This window comes from Bufo gargarizans, chromosome 6 (assembly GCF_014858855.1).
Source record: "Bufo gargarizans isolate SCDJY-AF-19 chromosome 6, ASM1485885v1, whole genome shotgun sequence".
Classification (NCBI taxonomy): domain Eukaryota; kingdom Metazoa; phylum Chordata; class Amphibia; order Anura; family Bufonidae; genus Bufo; species Bufo gargarizans.
Genome location: NC_058085.1, coordinates 363,620,132 through 363,638,805, shown reverse-complemented (window position 1 = coordinate 363,638,805; position 18,674 = coordinate 363,620,132). Strand labels below are relative to the sequence as shown.

The window sequence follows — 18,674 nt, the reverse complement described above, 5'->3', positions numbered from 1 at the left end:
TCTAAATTATTTAGGGGGTCATTTATTAAGACCGGCGTTTTAGATGCCAATCTTAATAACCCCTATAGCTGGCGGTGGATCCGGCAAAGTTATGAAGAGGCGCCGGCCTTTACATACAGCGCCAATCTAAATTCCGTCCCGTCCCCTTCCCACGCCACGCCCGCTTTTTTAGCAGGGAAACGTCCCAGTAACCTTTATGCAGCAATCTGCGCCAGATATACTCCCAATATAGGAGTATTTCTGTATAATAAATGACCCCCTTAGTATTATGTTTAGTATGACTGTTACTTTCAAGATCTTTGTTTGCTGTCAGTGAATGGACACATTCGTTGTTTGCACCCAGGGACTGAAGCTCTCTCTTATTCCTGCGCACACAGCTCAGGGTTTGATACTCCGTGTATTTGGGTGCTGTCTGCAGAGATAAGAGATCTGTTCTGCTTATCATACAACTTCAAGAGATTTACAGCAAGCAGAGATCTTGACCTAGCGAGGAAGTGCATTCATAAGGCAGAAGGGCACAGTGATGAACATGAGGAAAATCTAAATCCCTCAATGTAGTGGCACTGAACAGCCACTAGATGGCACAGGACAGACCATCAATATCAGTTTGGTGTAAGCCTCAGACCCCGCACCCCCTGCGGATGAGTCAGTGCTGGAACGACACAGGTCTGTCCATCATGTAGTGGACGGAGCTGGTAACCATCCACTTCAATACAAGCACTGCAGTTACCAGCTTCGTCCACTATAAATGGGTGGCGCTGTGTAGTTCCAGTAACAGCTGATCAGCAGAGGTGTGGGGTGACGGACCCCTGCCAAATGCTGAGGACAGGCCATCTATATAAATGCAACCCCTTACGGGTGCCCGCACAAGATGCCCATTACGTCCGTTGTTTTTTTAACTCAGATTTTCGTGTGTCTCATGCACACTTTGCTTTTTTCCAAGTTGCGGATTTTGAAATCTGCAGCATGTCAATTGTTGTTGCGTTTTTCTTGTGCCGATTTCACCCATTTCAAATGAAAGAATGAGACATGTGGAAAATCTGTATCAAATTCATGCCGAAAAACACATTAAAAAAACGCAATAAATAGCGCAGATTTATTTGCATTTTTTGGGGCAGTTTTGGTGCCGATTTTCACACACATAAATCTACACTGTGCGCAGCCACATTAAGGCCTCTTTCACACTACCGTTTTTTTTTCCCGTTTTGTGGTCCGTTTTTTTGCGTTCCGTATACGGAACCATTCATTTCAATGGTTCCGCAAAAAAAAACTGAATGTGTTCCATATGCATTCAGTTTCCGTATTTCCGTTTTTCCGTTCCGTTGAAAGATAGAACATGTCCTATTATTGCCCGCAAATCACGGTCCGTGGCTCCATTCAAGTCAATGGGTCCGCAAAAAAAACGGAACACATACGGAAATGCATCTGTATGTCTTCCGTATCCGTTCCGTTTTTTGCGGAACCATCTATTGAAAATGTTATGCCCAGCCCTATTTTTTCTATGTAATTACTGTATACTGTATATGCCATACGGAAAAACGGAACGGAACAACGGAACGGAAACGGAACCACAACGGAAGCAAAAAAACGGAACAACGGATCCGTGAAAAACGGACCGCAAAACACTGAAATGGACATACTGTCGTGTGAAAGAGGCCTAAGGCTGGGCTCACAAAGTAGCTGCAGATTTTCTGCAGAAGAAAATGTGCACCAAAAAACTGAAGAAAAAAAAACACAAAAATGCGCTAAAATCAAGATAAATAACACAAACTTATTCAAATTTTTTGGGGCAATTTGATGCAGATTTTATGTACGTAGATCTACACTATGTGCAGACATGTTAAGGCTCGGTTCACAAGTGACTGGTTCGCTGCAGATAATCTGCACAAAAAAACCCCCTGAAAAACTCGGGGGGAGGGGGGGTGCTTTTGGTGCAGATTTTTACATAAATGTGCAGGTACCCTAAGACTTTGTTCAGAAGTAACCGATTCACTGCGCATATTCTGTAACAGGAAATCTGCAGCATTACTGCTTCTGATCTCCAGCAGGAAAAATACACCAAAAGGTGCGTCGTTCACACACTGCAGATTATGTTGCAGAAAATCGGTGAGATTAGAGGCAGTTTCATTCATTGCATTGGAAAGCGAGAAATCTGCAGAGTTAAAATCCGAACCACATGTCAGTTTCTGCTTTTGTGACTGAGAATTGCTAAAACTCAAGCACTTTGTGGTACTTTACAACGTGGCAGATTCGCATGAAAATCCACGGCAGCAAATCCACATCTAATCAGTCACTTGTGAACCCTAAGGCCCCTTCCACCGTGAAGTGAACGCACAGCACCCAAAGGGTTGCACCGGGTATGAAATTGTCGATACTTTTGTACCCAGATCGATTCGGTACCGGGATTTGCCTTTTACAGATACTAGGCTGCACTACTGCTGGCATGCACTGCTCTCAGCGCGCACCAGGTTCTCCTCAGCAGCAGTGTCGGACTGGGGTACCTAGGGACCACCAGTAAAATGTATTTTGGGGGCCCACCGTACGGATACATTCAAAAATAATAAATAATCTAACATTTTTTTTATATGAAGATAAGCTGGTTGAGATGCTGTACACTGAATATATGTATGTAATGTACTAAATCTAATGTGTTATGTGCCACTTATGCAGGCGGTGGGAGACTAGGGGCCCACCTTGCTCAGGGGCCACCGGGGGATTCCCCTGTACCCCTGTGGGCCAGTCCGAGCCTGCTCAGCAGCAGAGTGGAGAAGTAGTCTTTCCCTCCCTGCCTCCCCAGTGTGCCGCTGCCACCATTGACAAGACAGAGGGGAGGGACTGTGGCCACTGCGCCACCAATGAAGATAACTAACCCATTAATACAAATACAGGCGGCGGGTGCCAGCTACAGAATCGCATAACCGGCCTCTATGACAGGCCTCTGCGATCCACGGCAGTTAGCCCCTCAGGCACCTGAGGGGTTAACTGCCGTGGATCGCAGAGCCTTGTCATAGAGGCCGGGTGCCAGCTATGCGATTCTGCAGCTGGTGCCCGCCGCCTGTATTTGTATTAATGGGTTAGTTATCTTCATTGGTGGCGTAATGCGTCCCCCCCCCCAGTATTAAAGTCATTGGTGGCAGTGGCCACAGGGTGCCCTCCTCCCCTCCTCATTGGTGGCAGCTCCGATCGGAGCCCCCAGCTGTGTAATCGCATATATAAACATATCGCCACGTCCGAAAAGTCCAAACTTAAAAAATATCTCCTTTGCGGTGAATGCCATTCTATAAAATGCGTAATGCACACGGCTTTCTTGGCGTCTTATTTTTTTTCCGCATGGTATGGAGCATGGCAATACTTTTTTATGGCATCAAAATCGAATCAAAATTTTGCCATCGTGACAACCCCGCACTGAATCCTGACCCGTTAATTTCAGTGGGTCTGTGTACATGAGCGTTGTTTTTCACGTGAGAACCGCAGCAGGTTCTATATTGTGCGTTTTTCACGCAGCCCTGGCCCCATAGAAGTGAATGGGGCTTCAGTGAAAAACACTTTACATCCGGATGCGATGCGTTTTTTTTTACTGCTGGTTGCTAGGAGATGTTGTTTGTAAATCTTCAGTTTTTTTTTTCATGAGCGTGAAAATCGGATCCAAACGGATTGCGTTGAATGCAGAAAATACAAACACTGAACGCAATCGCAGACAAAACTGACTAAACTTGCTTGCGAAATGGTGCGAGTTTCACCGAACGCACCCGGACGCAATCTGTATCTTTCATGTGGCGTAAGGCTGGTTTCACACATGTTTTTTGTGTTTTTTTTTTTTTTTACTTGAGGTGCATGTCTTTAGATTCATGGCATTTTAAGCAGCAAAAACTAACTGTCACAAAGTAAGTAGATGCGACATGAAAAGACACCAAATTCATGTGCAAAAGAAGCCAAAGGGAGGAAAATATTTAGGAAATTACTATGCCAATGCCCCCCCCCCCCGCAAGTGGACGTTGCTGGTAGGTTAGGTAGGTGTTCCTGGGGGGGGGGGGGGGGGAAATCGGGACTGACACATGTCATGTCCGACTTTAAGAACTACAATCCCCATCTGATATAACGGATGAGCAGAGTCCCTGTACCTGTAGGAGCAGCCGCAACCGGGTGATTCTCTGGAAGGGAAGGATGAGGAACGATTTCAGGCTCAGTCGTTGGCACACGGGGTCACTCTCCAACTTGGCCAAAACTTGCTGAAAACGCGGGTTACCGTTCCTGCCGTGGAGACACGAATCAGTCATTGCGGTCCAAGTGACAATGGCCGCAGGTATCCCGGGAAGGGCAGGACCGGGGTGGCGGGACCCAGATCTATTCTACACAATACAAGCGCCATACATCCCCCAGGGCTCAGTTGTAATGAAATTGAGGAAAGAAAGTTGCTGAACCTAATTTCAAGATCTCTGCTTGCCACCAGTGAATGGGAACATTCTTGTTTACATCCTAAGAGTTTGCTACAATTGTATCCAGTCTAAACAATCCCGATACATTTTGTGACAAACCCTCCGCTGTGTGAAGCATATCAGCCTCTGGGTGTAAAACAAGAATATTTCCATTCATTTACAGAAAGCAGAGATGATGGAAACGGCAAGGAATGTAAACTACAAAGTATGTTGGAAAGTATAAGCCTTATTTACACAAGTCTATGGAAATAGACGGAAATCTGCTGGATGCAGCTCTGGGCCCCAACCAACAGAGGGCAGCACCAACCTCCGGCACTCCGGCTGTTCTGAAACTACAACTCCCAGAATCCTCCTTTCACTTCTGTGAGAGTTACAAGAACAGCCAAGAAAGTGTGCATGCTGGGAGTTGTAGTTTCACAGCAGCTGAAGTGCCGACGAGTAAGTGATATGGGTGGTGAGTATTTTAACACTCCCCCTGATGGGGGACATTATGGTTGTGCTCAGGGCTCCGTCCCTCTATAATGTATCGGTGAGGGATGTCCTGTAGGTGGATAGGCCAGGGCGACTTACATCAGCCTTTGGAAGGTCCGATCCTGGTAGCTCTGATTGGTGACGTACGGTAGGTAGACCCTGCGGAAGTTGGGCTCATGGCTGATCACCACATCGCACACCTGGAAGTTGTACATGTTGCTCTCAAATTCTTCTTCCAGGTCAAAGAGGAAACTGAGAGAAAAATGCATGTATAATTAAAGGGCACTTACCCCTCAACCACTGATGGGAGCTATTACAGCGCCCGTCACCCATATGTCCACAGAATGTCCAAAATGTACATTGCTATAAACCCCTTTTTCTCTTTCCTTCTGCTGTGCTCGTGTGTCAGTCTCCACTGTTGTTCTAGCATTCTATTAATGGGCCACGAAGCTCAGAATAAACAGCGGAGGTCTCGAGAAAGCATGGAAACTGGCAACACTGCTCTAGGCTTGACTGTTCTCCACATCCTGTGACCGTTACCTCCATTAGTCCCAGCAATCATGTGATCGCCACGGACAGGTCACATGACCATGACTCTGGACAGCGGCTTCTCCAAGTACAATGGAAAAAGTCATAAAAAAATAATAAAAAAAAAACACCTATTCAATAATTAAGTCTCTACAAGGTTTAAAAATAATAAAATTAACTTATAAAGATAAAAAACAAACAAAAAAAATGGCAACCAATCATATACAAAGTCCTACCCCTGAGGCGGTGACCCTAAAACATGGCATGTCATATGTCGAAATAGCCGTCGCACAATAGAGAAAAAATAATATTTTTATTTTAGGGATTTTACTGTATTGAAAAATGACTTTAAACATGAAAAAAATATTTCTTTTTAAACACAATAAAAAAGATAGAAAACAAATTGAATTACCTAAAAACTGCCATATAACCAGCATGTGCAAAAATCAGACATATTTTCTGGTCACAAAGACCCAAAATTGGGTCGATATCAAAGGGTTTCTCCATTTTGACAATGTTTACCTCTGCCCAGACACTGCACATTTCTGCCCCATATACTTGTTTTTCATGACTGCACTTTCCTTCCCCTGTTCTTGGCATCACTGCCTATTGGTCTGATGTTTACATGCAGAACTTCCTGTTTCCATCAGCTTCCTCTGCTATGTGATATTTCTCAGCAATTGCTCCTCCTTACACACTGTTCTCTCTGCAGTAGTTACACCCCCAACCTCCCCTCTCCATGTTAGCTAGGTGGAGCAAGCATTACAGAGCAAAGCATGCTGGGATTGGTTAGAAAACCCAGCAGGAAACAGATGACAACAGGAAGTTATGAATGTAAACATCCAGCCAGGATGCAGTGATGGTGAGAACAGGGGAAGGAAAGATGAAAAACAGCTATATGGGGCAGAACTGTGCAGTCTCTGGGGTATTCTGGGCAGATGAAAGAAAATATTCAATCTGAAACCGGGGAACCCCTTTAATACCCACGTTGTTTTGGGCCGTAGGGACCAGAAAATGTTTTAAATTTTTATTTTATATACTGTTCAAACTGCAGCTTTTAGGTTATTAAAATAATTTTTCCCTCTTATTGTGTAAAAAATGAAATAAAATAAAAAAGTATATATTTCACGTTCAAAGTCATTTTTAATATGGTAAAATAAAACCCCTTAAGGGGTTAATTTCCTGTAAGACAGGTGGCAGCAAAGTGCATTCTGGGAGCATATAGAAAAAAACGGGGGAGACGCTGGCAGGAGAGGATACTCACTCGGAGCTGGCGTCCCGGACCTCAGACAGACGGGAGAAGAGCCACTGTCGATCCTGAGCACTTAGCACCTCCTGGAGTTCTGCGCTTCTCTGGAAATGATCCACAGCGATGTTCAGACTGCGCAGGTACAGCGCCTCCGACATGATGAGCTCAAACTTAGCCTGAGGACAGGGAGACATCAGCAACTGATAAAGGGGTCTCCTGCTCGATGTAAGTAATGTATAATGGATAGTGCTACAACTCTCTCTGTCAGTTCTTCACTGTGTTCAAGATCTCTATTTGCTGTTAGTGAATGGAAATTAAATCCAGAGACTGAGAATCCATCCTAGTCCTCCACAGCTGTGGAGGTTCTCCTAGACTGATACAGTGCGTAGAATTCCCCGCAGTGTGAGCAGGACGACAATGGATTTTCAGCCTAGGCTGCGTTCACATTGTGCAGCTTTTATGGTTTATCAAGCAGCCATTAACAAAGCACAATGAAAAATAGTTTGCAATGCGTTACTCGAATACTGGTGCGGATCACAGGACTATATCGTGGCCGCATCTTTGCTAACGCATGGCCACACCATGTGACTGTACCTTTAAGGGGGGAGAGGGGTTGATAGGGCATTTAAGACATGTCAAATTCTATACTATACTGTACAGATCCCCCATAACACTGTCATCCACAGATCCCCCATAACAGCGTGTCCTCCACAGGTTCTTCATAACAGTGTGTCACCCACAGATCCCCCCCATAACAGTGTGTCCTCCACAGATCCCCCATAACAGTGTGTCATCCGCAGATCCCCCATAACAGTGTGTCCCCATAACAGTGTGTCATCCGCAGATCCCCCATAACAGTGTGTCCCCCATAACAGTGTGTCATCCACAGATCCCCCATAACAGTATGTCATCCACAGATCCCCCATAACAGTGTGTCATCCACAGGTCCCCATAACAATGTGTCATCCACAGATCCCCCATAACAATGTGTCATCCACAGATCCCCCATAACAGTGTTCTCCACAGATCCCCATAACAGTGTGTCATCCACAGATCCCCATAACAGTGTGTCATCCACAGATCCCCCATAACAATGTGTCATCCACAGATCCCCCATAACAATGTGCCATCCACAGATCCCCCATAACAGTCTTCGTCATCCACAGATCCCCCATAACAGTCTTCGTCATCCACAGATCCCCCATAACAGTCTTCGTCATCCACAGATCCCCCATAACAGTCTTCGTCATCCACAGATCCCCCATAACAGTGTGCCATCCACAGATCCCCCATAACAGTGTCATCCACAGATCCCCCATAACAGTGTGTCATCCACAGATCCCCCATAACAGTCTTCGTCATCCACAGATCCCCCATAACAGTCTTCGTCATCCACAGATCCCCCATAACAGTCTTCGTCATCCACAGATCCCCCATAACAGTCTTCGTCATCCACAGATCCCCCATAACAGTGTGCCATCCACAGATCCCCCATAACAGTGTGTCATCCACAGATCCCCCATAACAGTGTGTCATCCACAGATCCCCATAACAGTGTGTCATCCACAGATCCCCCATAACAGTGTGTCATCCACAGATCCCCCATAACAGTGTGTCATCCACAGATCCCCCATAACAGTGTGTCATCCACAGATCCCCCATAACAGTGTGTCATCCACAGATCCTCCATAACAGTGTGTCATCCACAGATCCCCATAACAGTGTGTCATCCACAGATCCCCCATAACAGTGTCATCCACAGATCCCCCATAACAGTGTCATCCACAGATCCCCCATAACAGTGTCATCCACAGATCCCCCATAACAGTGTGTCATCCACAGATCCCCATAACAGTGTGTCATCCACAGATCCCCCCATAACAGTGTCACCCACAGATCCCCCATAACAGTGTGTCATCCACAGATCCCCCATAACAGTGTGCCATCCACAGATCCCCCATAACAGTGTGCCATCCACAGATCCCCCATAACAGTGTGCCATCCACAGATCCCCCATAACAGTGTGCCATCCACAGATCCCCCATAACAGTGTGCCATCCACAGATCCCCCATAACACTGTGTCATCCACAGATCCTTCATAACAGTGTGTCATCCACAGATCCTTCATAGCAGTGCGTCACCCACAGATCCTCCATAACAGTGTGCCATCCACAGATCCCCCATAACAGTGTCATCCACAGATCCTCCATAACAGTGTGTCATTATGCCTGTCTGATTGGGTCGTGGGTATCAGCTGGTCTTTCCTGTCCATAGTTATTGTGGATTTTCTCCTCACCTCCTGCAGCTTCTGCTCCTCTCGGGTCATTGACAGGAAGGTCACACTGTCCCGGATTTTCGGAATGTCCTGCCACAGGGAGTCAGCGGAGGAGATGGACAGACGCTGCAGGTAGGAGTCCTGGGAGGACAGGATCCTCCTCCGGACTCTTGGAGAGCTGGGCTGGCTGTCCTCCGCTGGGGAGTCACCCGGTTTCTGTCTTTGGATCTCCTGGTTCAAAGCCACATCACTGTACTCCTGATACAGAAGGTTGGCTGCAAAAAACGAGGATTATTAGTAGTCATGAGTGCAACAATGCCATCTCCTGGCTAAATGAAGGTACTGCACATGAGAGGGAGAGATGTATAGGGAGGCACATGGGGTACATGCCCTAAGCCACAGTGCTCTGCTGGGTCCATCCTAGGAGAGATGCCAGTGGCTAATGTGGTCTGTCAGTATCTGACTAGGTGCCCATGGCTTTGGCGTAATAAATAGCGCTGCACGCAGCAGCATTCCTGTCAGATAGTGAACACAGCCTGAGACACAGTTATAGTTCGGAGGGGTAATCCCTGTGGGCGTTATCCTGCAGCGCGGGTGACATCGGTCATGAATGGAAGGCCTGGGCCATACGGACTGGAAGACGTTCTTTATTCAGGAGCTTTTCTATTTGCTGAGTGAAAGAGGCAAACTTACAAGAGTTTATGAATGTGGAGTAACGGCGGTGGATACTTTGTGATGAAACCGAGGAAGGTGGTTTGGCCTTACTGCGGCTCCCTCTTGGAATAAAAAAGTCACAAGATTAAGAAGATATACAGTGACCACACTCACCCCAGTCACAAGCCGCCCAGACAACCAATAAGCTACGCGCCCTCACTTCTCTTCATAAAATCATCAATTTGATGGGGGAAATATATTCAGGCATCAGCTTAAATTACATCCTGTATTATACTCCAGAGCTGCACTCACTATTCTGCTGGTGCAGTCACTGTGTACATACATTACTTATCCTGTACTGATCCTGAGTTACATCCTGTATTATACTCCAGAGCTGCCGTCACTATTCTGCTGGGGCAGTCACTGTGTACATACATTACATTACTTATCCCGAGTTACATCCTATATTATACTCCAGAGCTGCACTCACTATTCTGCTGGTGCAGTCACTGTGTACATACATTACATTACTTATCCTGTACTGATCCTGAGTTACATCCTGTATTATACTCCAGAGCTGCACTCACTATTCTGCTGGTGCAGTCACTGTGTACATACATTACATTACTTATCCTGTACTGATCCTGAGTTACATCCTGTATTATACTCCAGAGCTGTACTCACTATTCTGCTGGTGCAGTCACTGTGTACATACATTACATTACTTATCCTGTACTGATCCTGAGTTACATCCTGTATTATACTCCAGAGCTGCACTCACTATTCTGCTGGTGCAGTCACTGTGTACATACATTACATTACTTATCCTGTACTGATCCTGAGTTACATCCTGTATTATACTCCAGAGCTGCACTCACTATTCTGCTGGTGGAGTCACTGTGTACATACATTACTTATCCTGTACTGATCCTGAGTTACATCCTGTATTATACTGCAGAGCTGCACTCACTATTCTGCTGGTGCAGTCACTGTGTACATACATTACTTATCCTGTACTGATCCTGAGTTACATCCTGTATTATACTCCAGAGCTGCACTCACTATTCTGCTGGTGCAGTCACTGTGTACATACATTACATTACTTATCCTGTACTGATCCTGAGTTACATCCTGTATTATACTCCAGAGCTGTACTCACTATTCTGCTGGTGCAGTCACTGTGTACATACATTACTTATCCTGTACTGATCCTGAGTTACATCCTGTATTATACTGCAGAGCAGCACTCACTATTCTGCTGGTGCAGTCACTGTGTACATACATTACTTATCCTGTACTGATCCTGAGTTACATCCTGTATTATACTCCAGAGCTGCACTCACTATTCTGCTGGTGCAGTCACTGTGTACATATATTACTTATCCTATACTGATCCTGAGTTACATCCTGTATTATACTCCAGAGCTGCACTCACTATTCTGCTGGTGTAGTCACTGTGTACATACATTACTTATCCTGTACTGATCCTGAGTTACATCCTGTATTATACTGCAGAGCAGCACTCACTATTCTGCTGGTGCAGTCACTGTGTACATACATTACTTATCCTGTACTGATCCTGAGTTACATCCTGTATTATACTCCAGAGCTGCACTCACTATTCTGCTGGTGCAGTCACTGTGTACATACTGTACGTAAACATTTGATGCTAGCAGACTATAGTGGGATTCAGCCCAAACATGGCTCCCTTCAATTGACCATTATGTTGGGCTCAGCTCATGGACTTACCTCAGTAGTACGGCCTCTGGACTATTGGAAGTCTTCTCTTTCACCTCAGGATAGCCATCCTCTGTGAAGAAATAGAACATGTGTCTGTGTATGGTCACAATCTTCTCTGACCTCTCCACAAGGTCAGCCATTCACCACAAATCCTTTATTGATATGCAATTTCCTCCACATTAAAGGAATTTTACAGGCGTTTGATATTTAGGATCTATCCTCAGGATAGCGCCATACATGGTATAGTGGCCGTGCTTGGTACTGCAGCCCAGGCTCATTCACTTGAATGGGACTGAGATGTGCAAAGGCCATGTGCCTGATAAACGTCACGTCACTGGCCTAGGAAGAGGCTGTAGTTTTCGCTCGCCCCTTCCAATAGCGGATCTGATTAAATTACAGGTTTTAATGTATTTAATAAGAGTGCAGACAAAAAGCAAAAGGTAAAGCGTACGCGGCTGGCCACACATTTACTCTGCTCAGTACACTGTAGCCGGCCTAGGTTGCTGGTAGAGCTGATATGTGTATACACCTCGACCTGCCAATAGCCTTCATACAGTTCCTATGTTTATGTGTTAAAGACAAAAGCAGAGATATTTACTGTGACATCAGGTTTTTAGATGTCATATAACTGTTATATATTGTGTTCACAGAAGCAGAAAAGATAATATGTCTTCAAGATTCATTATACACTGCCCATCCCCCAAAAAAAGTCGCCACCAAAAATATTTAGTTGGACCGCCTTTAGCTTTGATTACGGCACGCATCCGCTGTGGCATTGTTTCGATAAGCTTCTGCAATGTCACAAGATTTATTTCCATCCAGCGTTGCATTGATTTTTCACCAAGATCTTGCATTAATGATGGTAGAGTCCGACTGCTGCGCAAAGCTTTCTCCAGCACCTCCCAAAGATTCTCCATGGGGTTAAGGTCTGGACTCTGTGGTGGCCAATCCATGTGTGACAATAATGTCTCATGCTCCCCGAACCACTCATTCACAATTTGAGCCCGATGAATCCTGGCATTGTCATCTTGGAATATGCCCTCAGAGAAGAACAAATCCATTGATGGAATTACCTGAACATACTGTTCCTGAACCTAGACCTGACCAACTGCAGCAACCCCAGATCATAGCACTGCCCTCACAGGCTTGTACAGTAGGCACTAGGTAGATGGGGGCATCACTTCATCTGCCTCTCTTCTTACCCTGATGCGCCCATCACTCTGGAACAGGGTAAATCTGGACTCATCAGACCACATGACCTTCTTCCATTGCTCCAGAGTCCAATCTTTATGCTCCCTAGCAAATTGAAGCCTTTTTTTCATGGCTTTCCTTACTGATTATTAAACATAGCCCTGAGTTCTACTGTTGTTTTTCTTCGATTTGATTTCACCAAACGTTTAAGTGATCACCGATCACGATCATTCAGGATTTTTTCCCCGGCACATTTCTTCCTCGAATACGATGGGTCCCCACTATCCTTCCAATTATTTATAATGCGTTGGACAGTTCTTAACACAATTTAAGTACAAACCGGATTCCAAAAAAGTTGGGACACTATACAAATCGTGAATAAATACTGAATGCAATGATGTGGAGGTGCCAACTTCTAATATTTTATTCAGAATAGAACATAAATCACGGAACAAAAGTTTAAACTGAGAAAATGTACCATTATAAGGGGAAAATATGTTGAATCAGAATTTCATGGTGTCAACAAATCCCCCAAAAGTTGGGACAAGGCCATTTTCACCACTGTGTGGCATCTCCCCTTCTTCTTACAACACTCAACAGACGTCTGGGGACCGAGGAGACCAGTTTCTCAAGTTTAGAAATAGGAATGCTCTCCCATTCGTGTCTAATACAGGCCTTTAACTGTTCCATCGTCTTGGGCCTTCTTTGTTGCACCTTCCTCTTTATGATGCGCCAAATGTTCTCTATAGGTGAAAGATCTGGACTGCAGACCGGCCATTTCAGTCCCCGGATCCTTCTCCTACGCAGCCATGATGTTGTGATTGATGCAGAATGTGGTCTGGCATTATCTTGTTGAAAAATGCAGGGTCTTCCCTGAAAGAGATGACGTCTGGATGGGAGCAGATGTTGTTCTAGAACCTGAATATATTTTTCTGCATTGATGGTGCCTTTCCAGACCATGCAAGCTGCCCATGCCACTCGCACTCATGCAACCCCATACCATCAGAGATGCAGGCTTCTGAACTGAGCATTGATAACAACTTGGGTTGTCCTTGTCCTCTTTGGTCCGGATGACATGGCGTCCCAGATTTCCAAAAAGAACTTCGAATCTTCTGACCAAAGAACAGTCTTCCATTTTGCCAAACTCCATTTTAAATTATCCCTGGCCCAGTGAAAACGCCTGAGCTTGTGGATCTTGCTTAGAAATGGCTTCTTCTTTGCACTGTAGAGTTTCAGCTGGCAGCGGCGGATGGCACGGTGGATTATGTTCACTGACAATGGCTTCTGGAAGTATTCCTGAGCCCATTCTGTGATTTCCTTTACAGTAGCATTCCTGTTTGTGGTGCAGTGTCATTTAAGGGCCCGGAGATCACGGGCATCCAGTATGGTTTTACGGCCTTGACCCTTACACACAGAGATTGTTCCAGATTCTCTGAATCTTCGGATGATGTTATGCACAGTTTATGATGATAGATGCAAAGTCTTTGCAATTTTTCGCTGGGTAACACCTTTCTGATATTGCTCCACTATCTTTCTGCACAACATTGTGGGAATTGGTGATCCTCTACCCATCTTGGCTTCTGAGAGACACGGCCGCTCGGAGAAGCTCTTTTTATACCCAATCATGTTGCCAATTGACCTAATTAGTGTTAATTGGTCTTCCAGCTCTTCGTTATGCTCAAATTTACTTTTTCCAGCCTCTTATTGCTACTTGTCCCAACTTTTTGGGGATTTGTTGACACCGTGAAAATTTGAATCAACGTATTTTTCCTTTAAAATGATACATTTACTCGGATTAAACGTTTGATCTGTCATCTACGTTCTATTGCAAATAACATATTGACATTTGCCATCTCCACATCATTGCATTCAGTTTTTATTCACAATTTGTTTAGTGTCCCAACTTTTTTGGAATCCGGTTTGTAGTTTCTGCAATCACCTTAGATGTTTTCTCTGATTGATACATGCCAATGATTTGACCCTTCACAAACAGACTAACATCTTTTCCACGACCACGAGATGTGTCTTTCGACATGGTTGTTTAAGAAATGAGAAGCAACTCATTGCACCAGTTGGGGTTAAATAACTTGTTGTCAGCTGAAAGATAATCGCCCATGCAGTAATTATCCAATAGGAGGCTCATAACTATTACCTTAGTTAAATACAGGTGGCGACTTTTTTTTTGGGACAGGCAGTGTATAATGTACGGTAACTTAATGATACAGCAGAAACAACAGAAAGCATAGAATTAAACTGTTGTTTCTGGGCAGGAGTCAAGACCAATCACAGCCAGCCTCACGGACAGCCTGTGTGGGAAATTCCCCTAGCAGGAGCTGCTGGAATCATTCAACAGAGAGAGAAGCTGAACAGACATTAACTCCACTAAGGCCCCTTTCACACGGGCGAGATTTCCGTGCGGGTGCGATGCGTGAGTTGAACGCACTACACCCGCACTGAATCCTGACCCATTCATTTCTATGGGGCTGTTCACATGAGCGGTGATTTTCACGCATCACTTATGCGTTGCGTGAAAATCGCAGCATGTTCTATATTCTGCGTTTTTCACGTAACGCAGGCCCCATAGAAATGAATGGGGTTGCGTGAAAATCGCAAGCATCCGCAAGCAAGTGCGGATGCGGTGCGATTTTCACGCATGGGTTCTAGGTGACAGTCTATTCACTGTATTATTTTCCCTTATAACATGGTTATAAGGGAAAATAATAGCATTCCGACTACAGAATGCTTAGTATAATGGTGCTGGGAGGGTTAAAAAAAATAAAAAAGTTAACTCACCTTATCCCCATGATCGCCTAGTTCCCGGTCGGTCTCTTCTTTAGCTGTGGCTAAAGGACCTTTGGTGATGTCAGATCACATGCTCCATCACCATGGTGATGGACCATGTGATTGGAGCATGTGATCTGACATCACCAAAGGTCATTCAGCCCAAGCCCACAGCTAGAGAAGAGACCGACCGGGAACTACACGATCTTGGGGATAAGGTGAGTTAACGTTTTTATTTTTTTTTAACCCTTCCAGCACTATTATACTAAGCATTCTGTATTCAGAATGCTATTATTTTCCCTTATAACCATGTTATAAGGGAAAATAATAGAATCTTCAGAACATCAATCCCAAGCCCGAACTGCTGTGAAGAAGTTCGGGTTTGGGTACCAAACATGCGCGATTTTTCTCACGCGAGTGCAAAACGCATGACAATGTTTTGCACTCGCGCGGAAAAATCGCGGGTGTTTCCGCAACGCACCCGCACATTTTTCCGCAACGCCCGTGTGAAACCAGCCTAAGAGATGTGTTTTATGGAAGCAGAGAGGCGAAAATAGTTAATTTAAACTGGTATATCAGGTTCCTACTGTTAATATAGTGATTAGAACTGTATACTGAACCAGTTATATGTGTGTTTACTTACAGTTCCACCAATTGCAAACCACAAATTCAATTGCAAACCACAAAGTTCACAATTGCAACCATTCAAATTCCATATTGCAATCTAAACTGCATACAACCATACCAGATCATACTCAACCAATCTGCAAATAGTTACTGCTAACTGCATACTGCAAATTGCGACCAAATTCAGCAAGAAGAACTATTCGTTAGACCTCAGACATACCTCTCAGAGATCATAAAGTGCTTAAATAACTTAAAGTGAAAGTACAGATACTGAAGAGAGAAATATAGCCACCATTTATATGTTGAATGACCAGATTGAACATTTGAACCACCATCTTATGCATACCGCCATTTTGTGATACCTTTTCAACACGTGTTATGTACATGGACTATCTGCTGCGGAGGCGGCAGTGTTATATGAAGAAAAGTTTAAGTTAATAAAGAAGTTATTTCAAGCATTTGATGTGCTCATAGAACGGCGCTAGAGGAATTACAGAGTTATAGACAGACTGGTTAGACTAAAAGTCAGAGATATGAAAATTCTTCTAATGCCACAGCGCAAAAGGCACTTTATAGTGCTGCGCCTGCCACATACACAGCCAATGCCACGTGGCACATGAGAAAACACGTTAAAGGTACAGCCCCACATGATGGATTTTGTGACAGACCTGCCCATGGACTCCTACATAAACATAGCTGAATGCCACAGGATGACTTCAAAGTGGACTAACTTGTATTTGAGGTCTTGTGACCTGGAGATGTTAATTATCTCAGCAATGTTCCGTCATTAGGCTAGCACCCATCTTCCGAGGTGGGCAGGGACCTTTTTCGGTTGTATAATTAGGATGACCGTATAATTAGGCATCAAAGAACCTTCAAAATGTGTCCACTAAAGCAAAATTAAGTCCTAGGCTGGACAACAACCTCAGCAGAAGCTGTAAAGGTGACCATATCAGTTCTCACATAAGGTGCCTCCAATTTCAGTTTTTGAAACCAAAATCAGGAATGGATTAAAAAAACATGGAGAAGTTCTGTCTGCCCTTAATGCCTTCTCCTGTTTTATAATCAACACTTGTAACATCCCAGAGTTATGTTACAAAACAATTTTACCCCGCTACAACTTGTTAAGTGTATTTGTACTGTCACCTAATGTGATTTTATCTAATATTCTCACAAATGTGCATATTCAAAGCCTGTTACATATATTTTGCTGTAATTTCCATGTACACCAGCAGGTGGCAGCAATGTGTTATCAGGGACTTAGTTCAGTTTAGTGTTTCTAGACTGGAATAGTACATTCCAGTTTAGCTCCCCCCTCTTTGAGGAGGTGTGGAATGTTCCCACATCCTGCCTCATGGGTGAGGAAGGAAGTTCAGTTAGTGTGCCAGCCACACCTGCTAAGGGAAGGCTGTGCATGTAGGAGCTCCCAGTTCTAGAGATCCAAGTCAGTATCTTGTCTCAGCTGAGACAAAAGATCATCATTCCCAGTCTGAGACTTTCAGCTTCAGCTGGTAGAAAGCAAGCAGCCACCTTCAGAACTCCAGGAAGAAGCATACCCTGTGAGCACAACTGTGAGTACTGTCCAGAGACCAAGACAAGCCAAATTCCTCCTCAGCTAGTCAGTCCCCAATACAGCAGAAGACTCCAGATTCCTGCCACATTACAGAGCCACAAGCAGACGACTTATCCTGCAAGAGAGCTCCAGGCACATGATAGAAGCAGAAGAGATAGATTCCTGCCACACATTGCCAATACCTGCTGGGACTTCAGACTATTGCTGTATCTCACTTGGATGAAAGCTGCATAAAGTAAAGACCAGTTTATATTATATTCCAAGTCTGGATCTGGTTTACTGCTATTAAATCCCTCAATTACTCCTACTAGCAACACACTAATTTTATTGCAAGTGAGCCAGGATCCAGGAGTCCAGGCGTACCCATGTAGGAGACTCAGTTGACCCTATACCCACTACTATACAGAGACATTACCCCACTCTGGCATTTCTAACCTGGTACGTGAGTTACAACACCTTAAAGGGCCCTGTGACTGTACCCTGCGCACGCTGCAATTGGCGTCACAAACAAAAACCATAGATTATCATTCACACCTGACCCAGTCATTGCATATTATAGCATCAGAGTGCATTATTCGAATCCGGCTTACTGCATCTTTTGGCGTCACTGGAACAGGATCGAGCTGTGTGCCAACAGAACGGAATTGTGTGCTTAACCGGATCAAATTGCATGTTTCACAGTATTGCAGAATCTGAAAATTGTGCCAAAACCCTGAAAACTGACTTTATTGCTTTATTGATGTGCCAGAAAGCGCTAAAACGTGCGCCCCCAGAAATCAAAGGGTCAATTCGCCATATTCGCAAAATGGCGCTGCTTCTTCATGCCCAGAAGCAGGAAAACTCAGGAACGCCCTCTTAAGAGCGCAAAGATGCCGAATACGCCCCCTAGAAGCGGGAAATCTAAAGCCTGCCCACCAAGAACTTTGTATTGCGAGCCAAGGGAGTGAAGACTCCTCCCTCTGGGCTCCACCCTCACTTCCTGAAAACACCCCGACAGTGGAGCCAAGGAAGATGGCGCTCCCTTCACCAAGATGGAACCAGATGGTTATTGGAGGAGAGCCAATATATGAAGACCACCCATCGGAGATTCAGCTTTCTCAATTGGTGAAGAGTAGTGATGAGTGGCAGGGGCAATATTAGAATTTGCG

General features: G+C 44.8%; 1 protein-coding gene across 5 annotated transcripts in view; it reads right to left on the bottom strand.

The window, feature by feature from the left end:
- The window catches only part of LOC122940080, a 51,157-nt gene that overhangs the window by 8,593 nt on the left and 23,890 nt on the right, over positions 1-18,674 (bottom strand). For all 5 annotated transcript variants that reach the window (XM_044296420.1, XM_044296423.1, XM_044296424.1 and 2 more), the window contains 6 exons: positions 11,364-11,424; positions 9,654-9,736; positions 8,982-9,235; positions 6,700-6,860; positions 5,007-5,159; positions 4,122-4,251 (listed from right to left, as the gene is read on the bottom strand). In XM_044296420.1, coding sequence (XP_044152355.1) covers positions 4,122-4,251; positions 5,007-5,159; positions 6,700-6,860; positions 8,982-9,235; positions 9,654-9,736; positions 11,364-11,424 — 842 coding nt within the window. The remainder of the gene's footprint in view (positions 1-4,121; positions 4,252-5,006; positions 5,160-6,699; positions 6,861-8,981; positions 9,236-9,653; positions 9,737-11,363; positions 11,425-18,674) is intronic.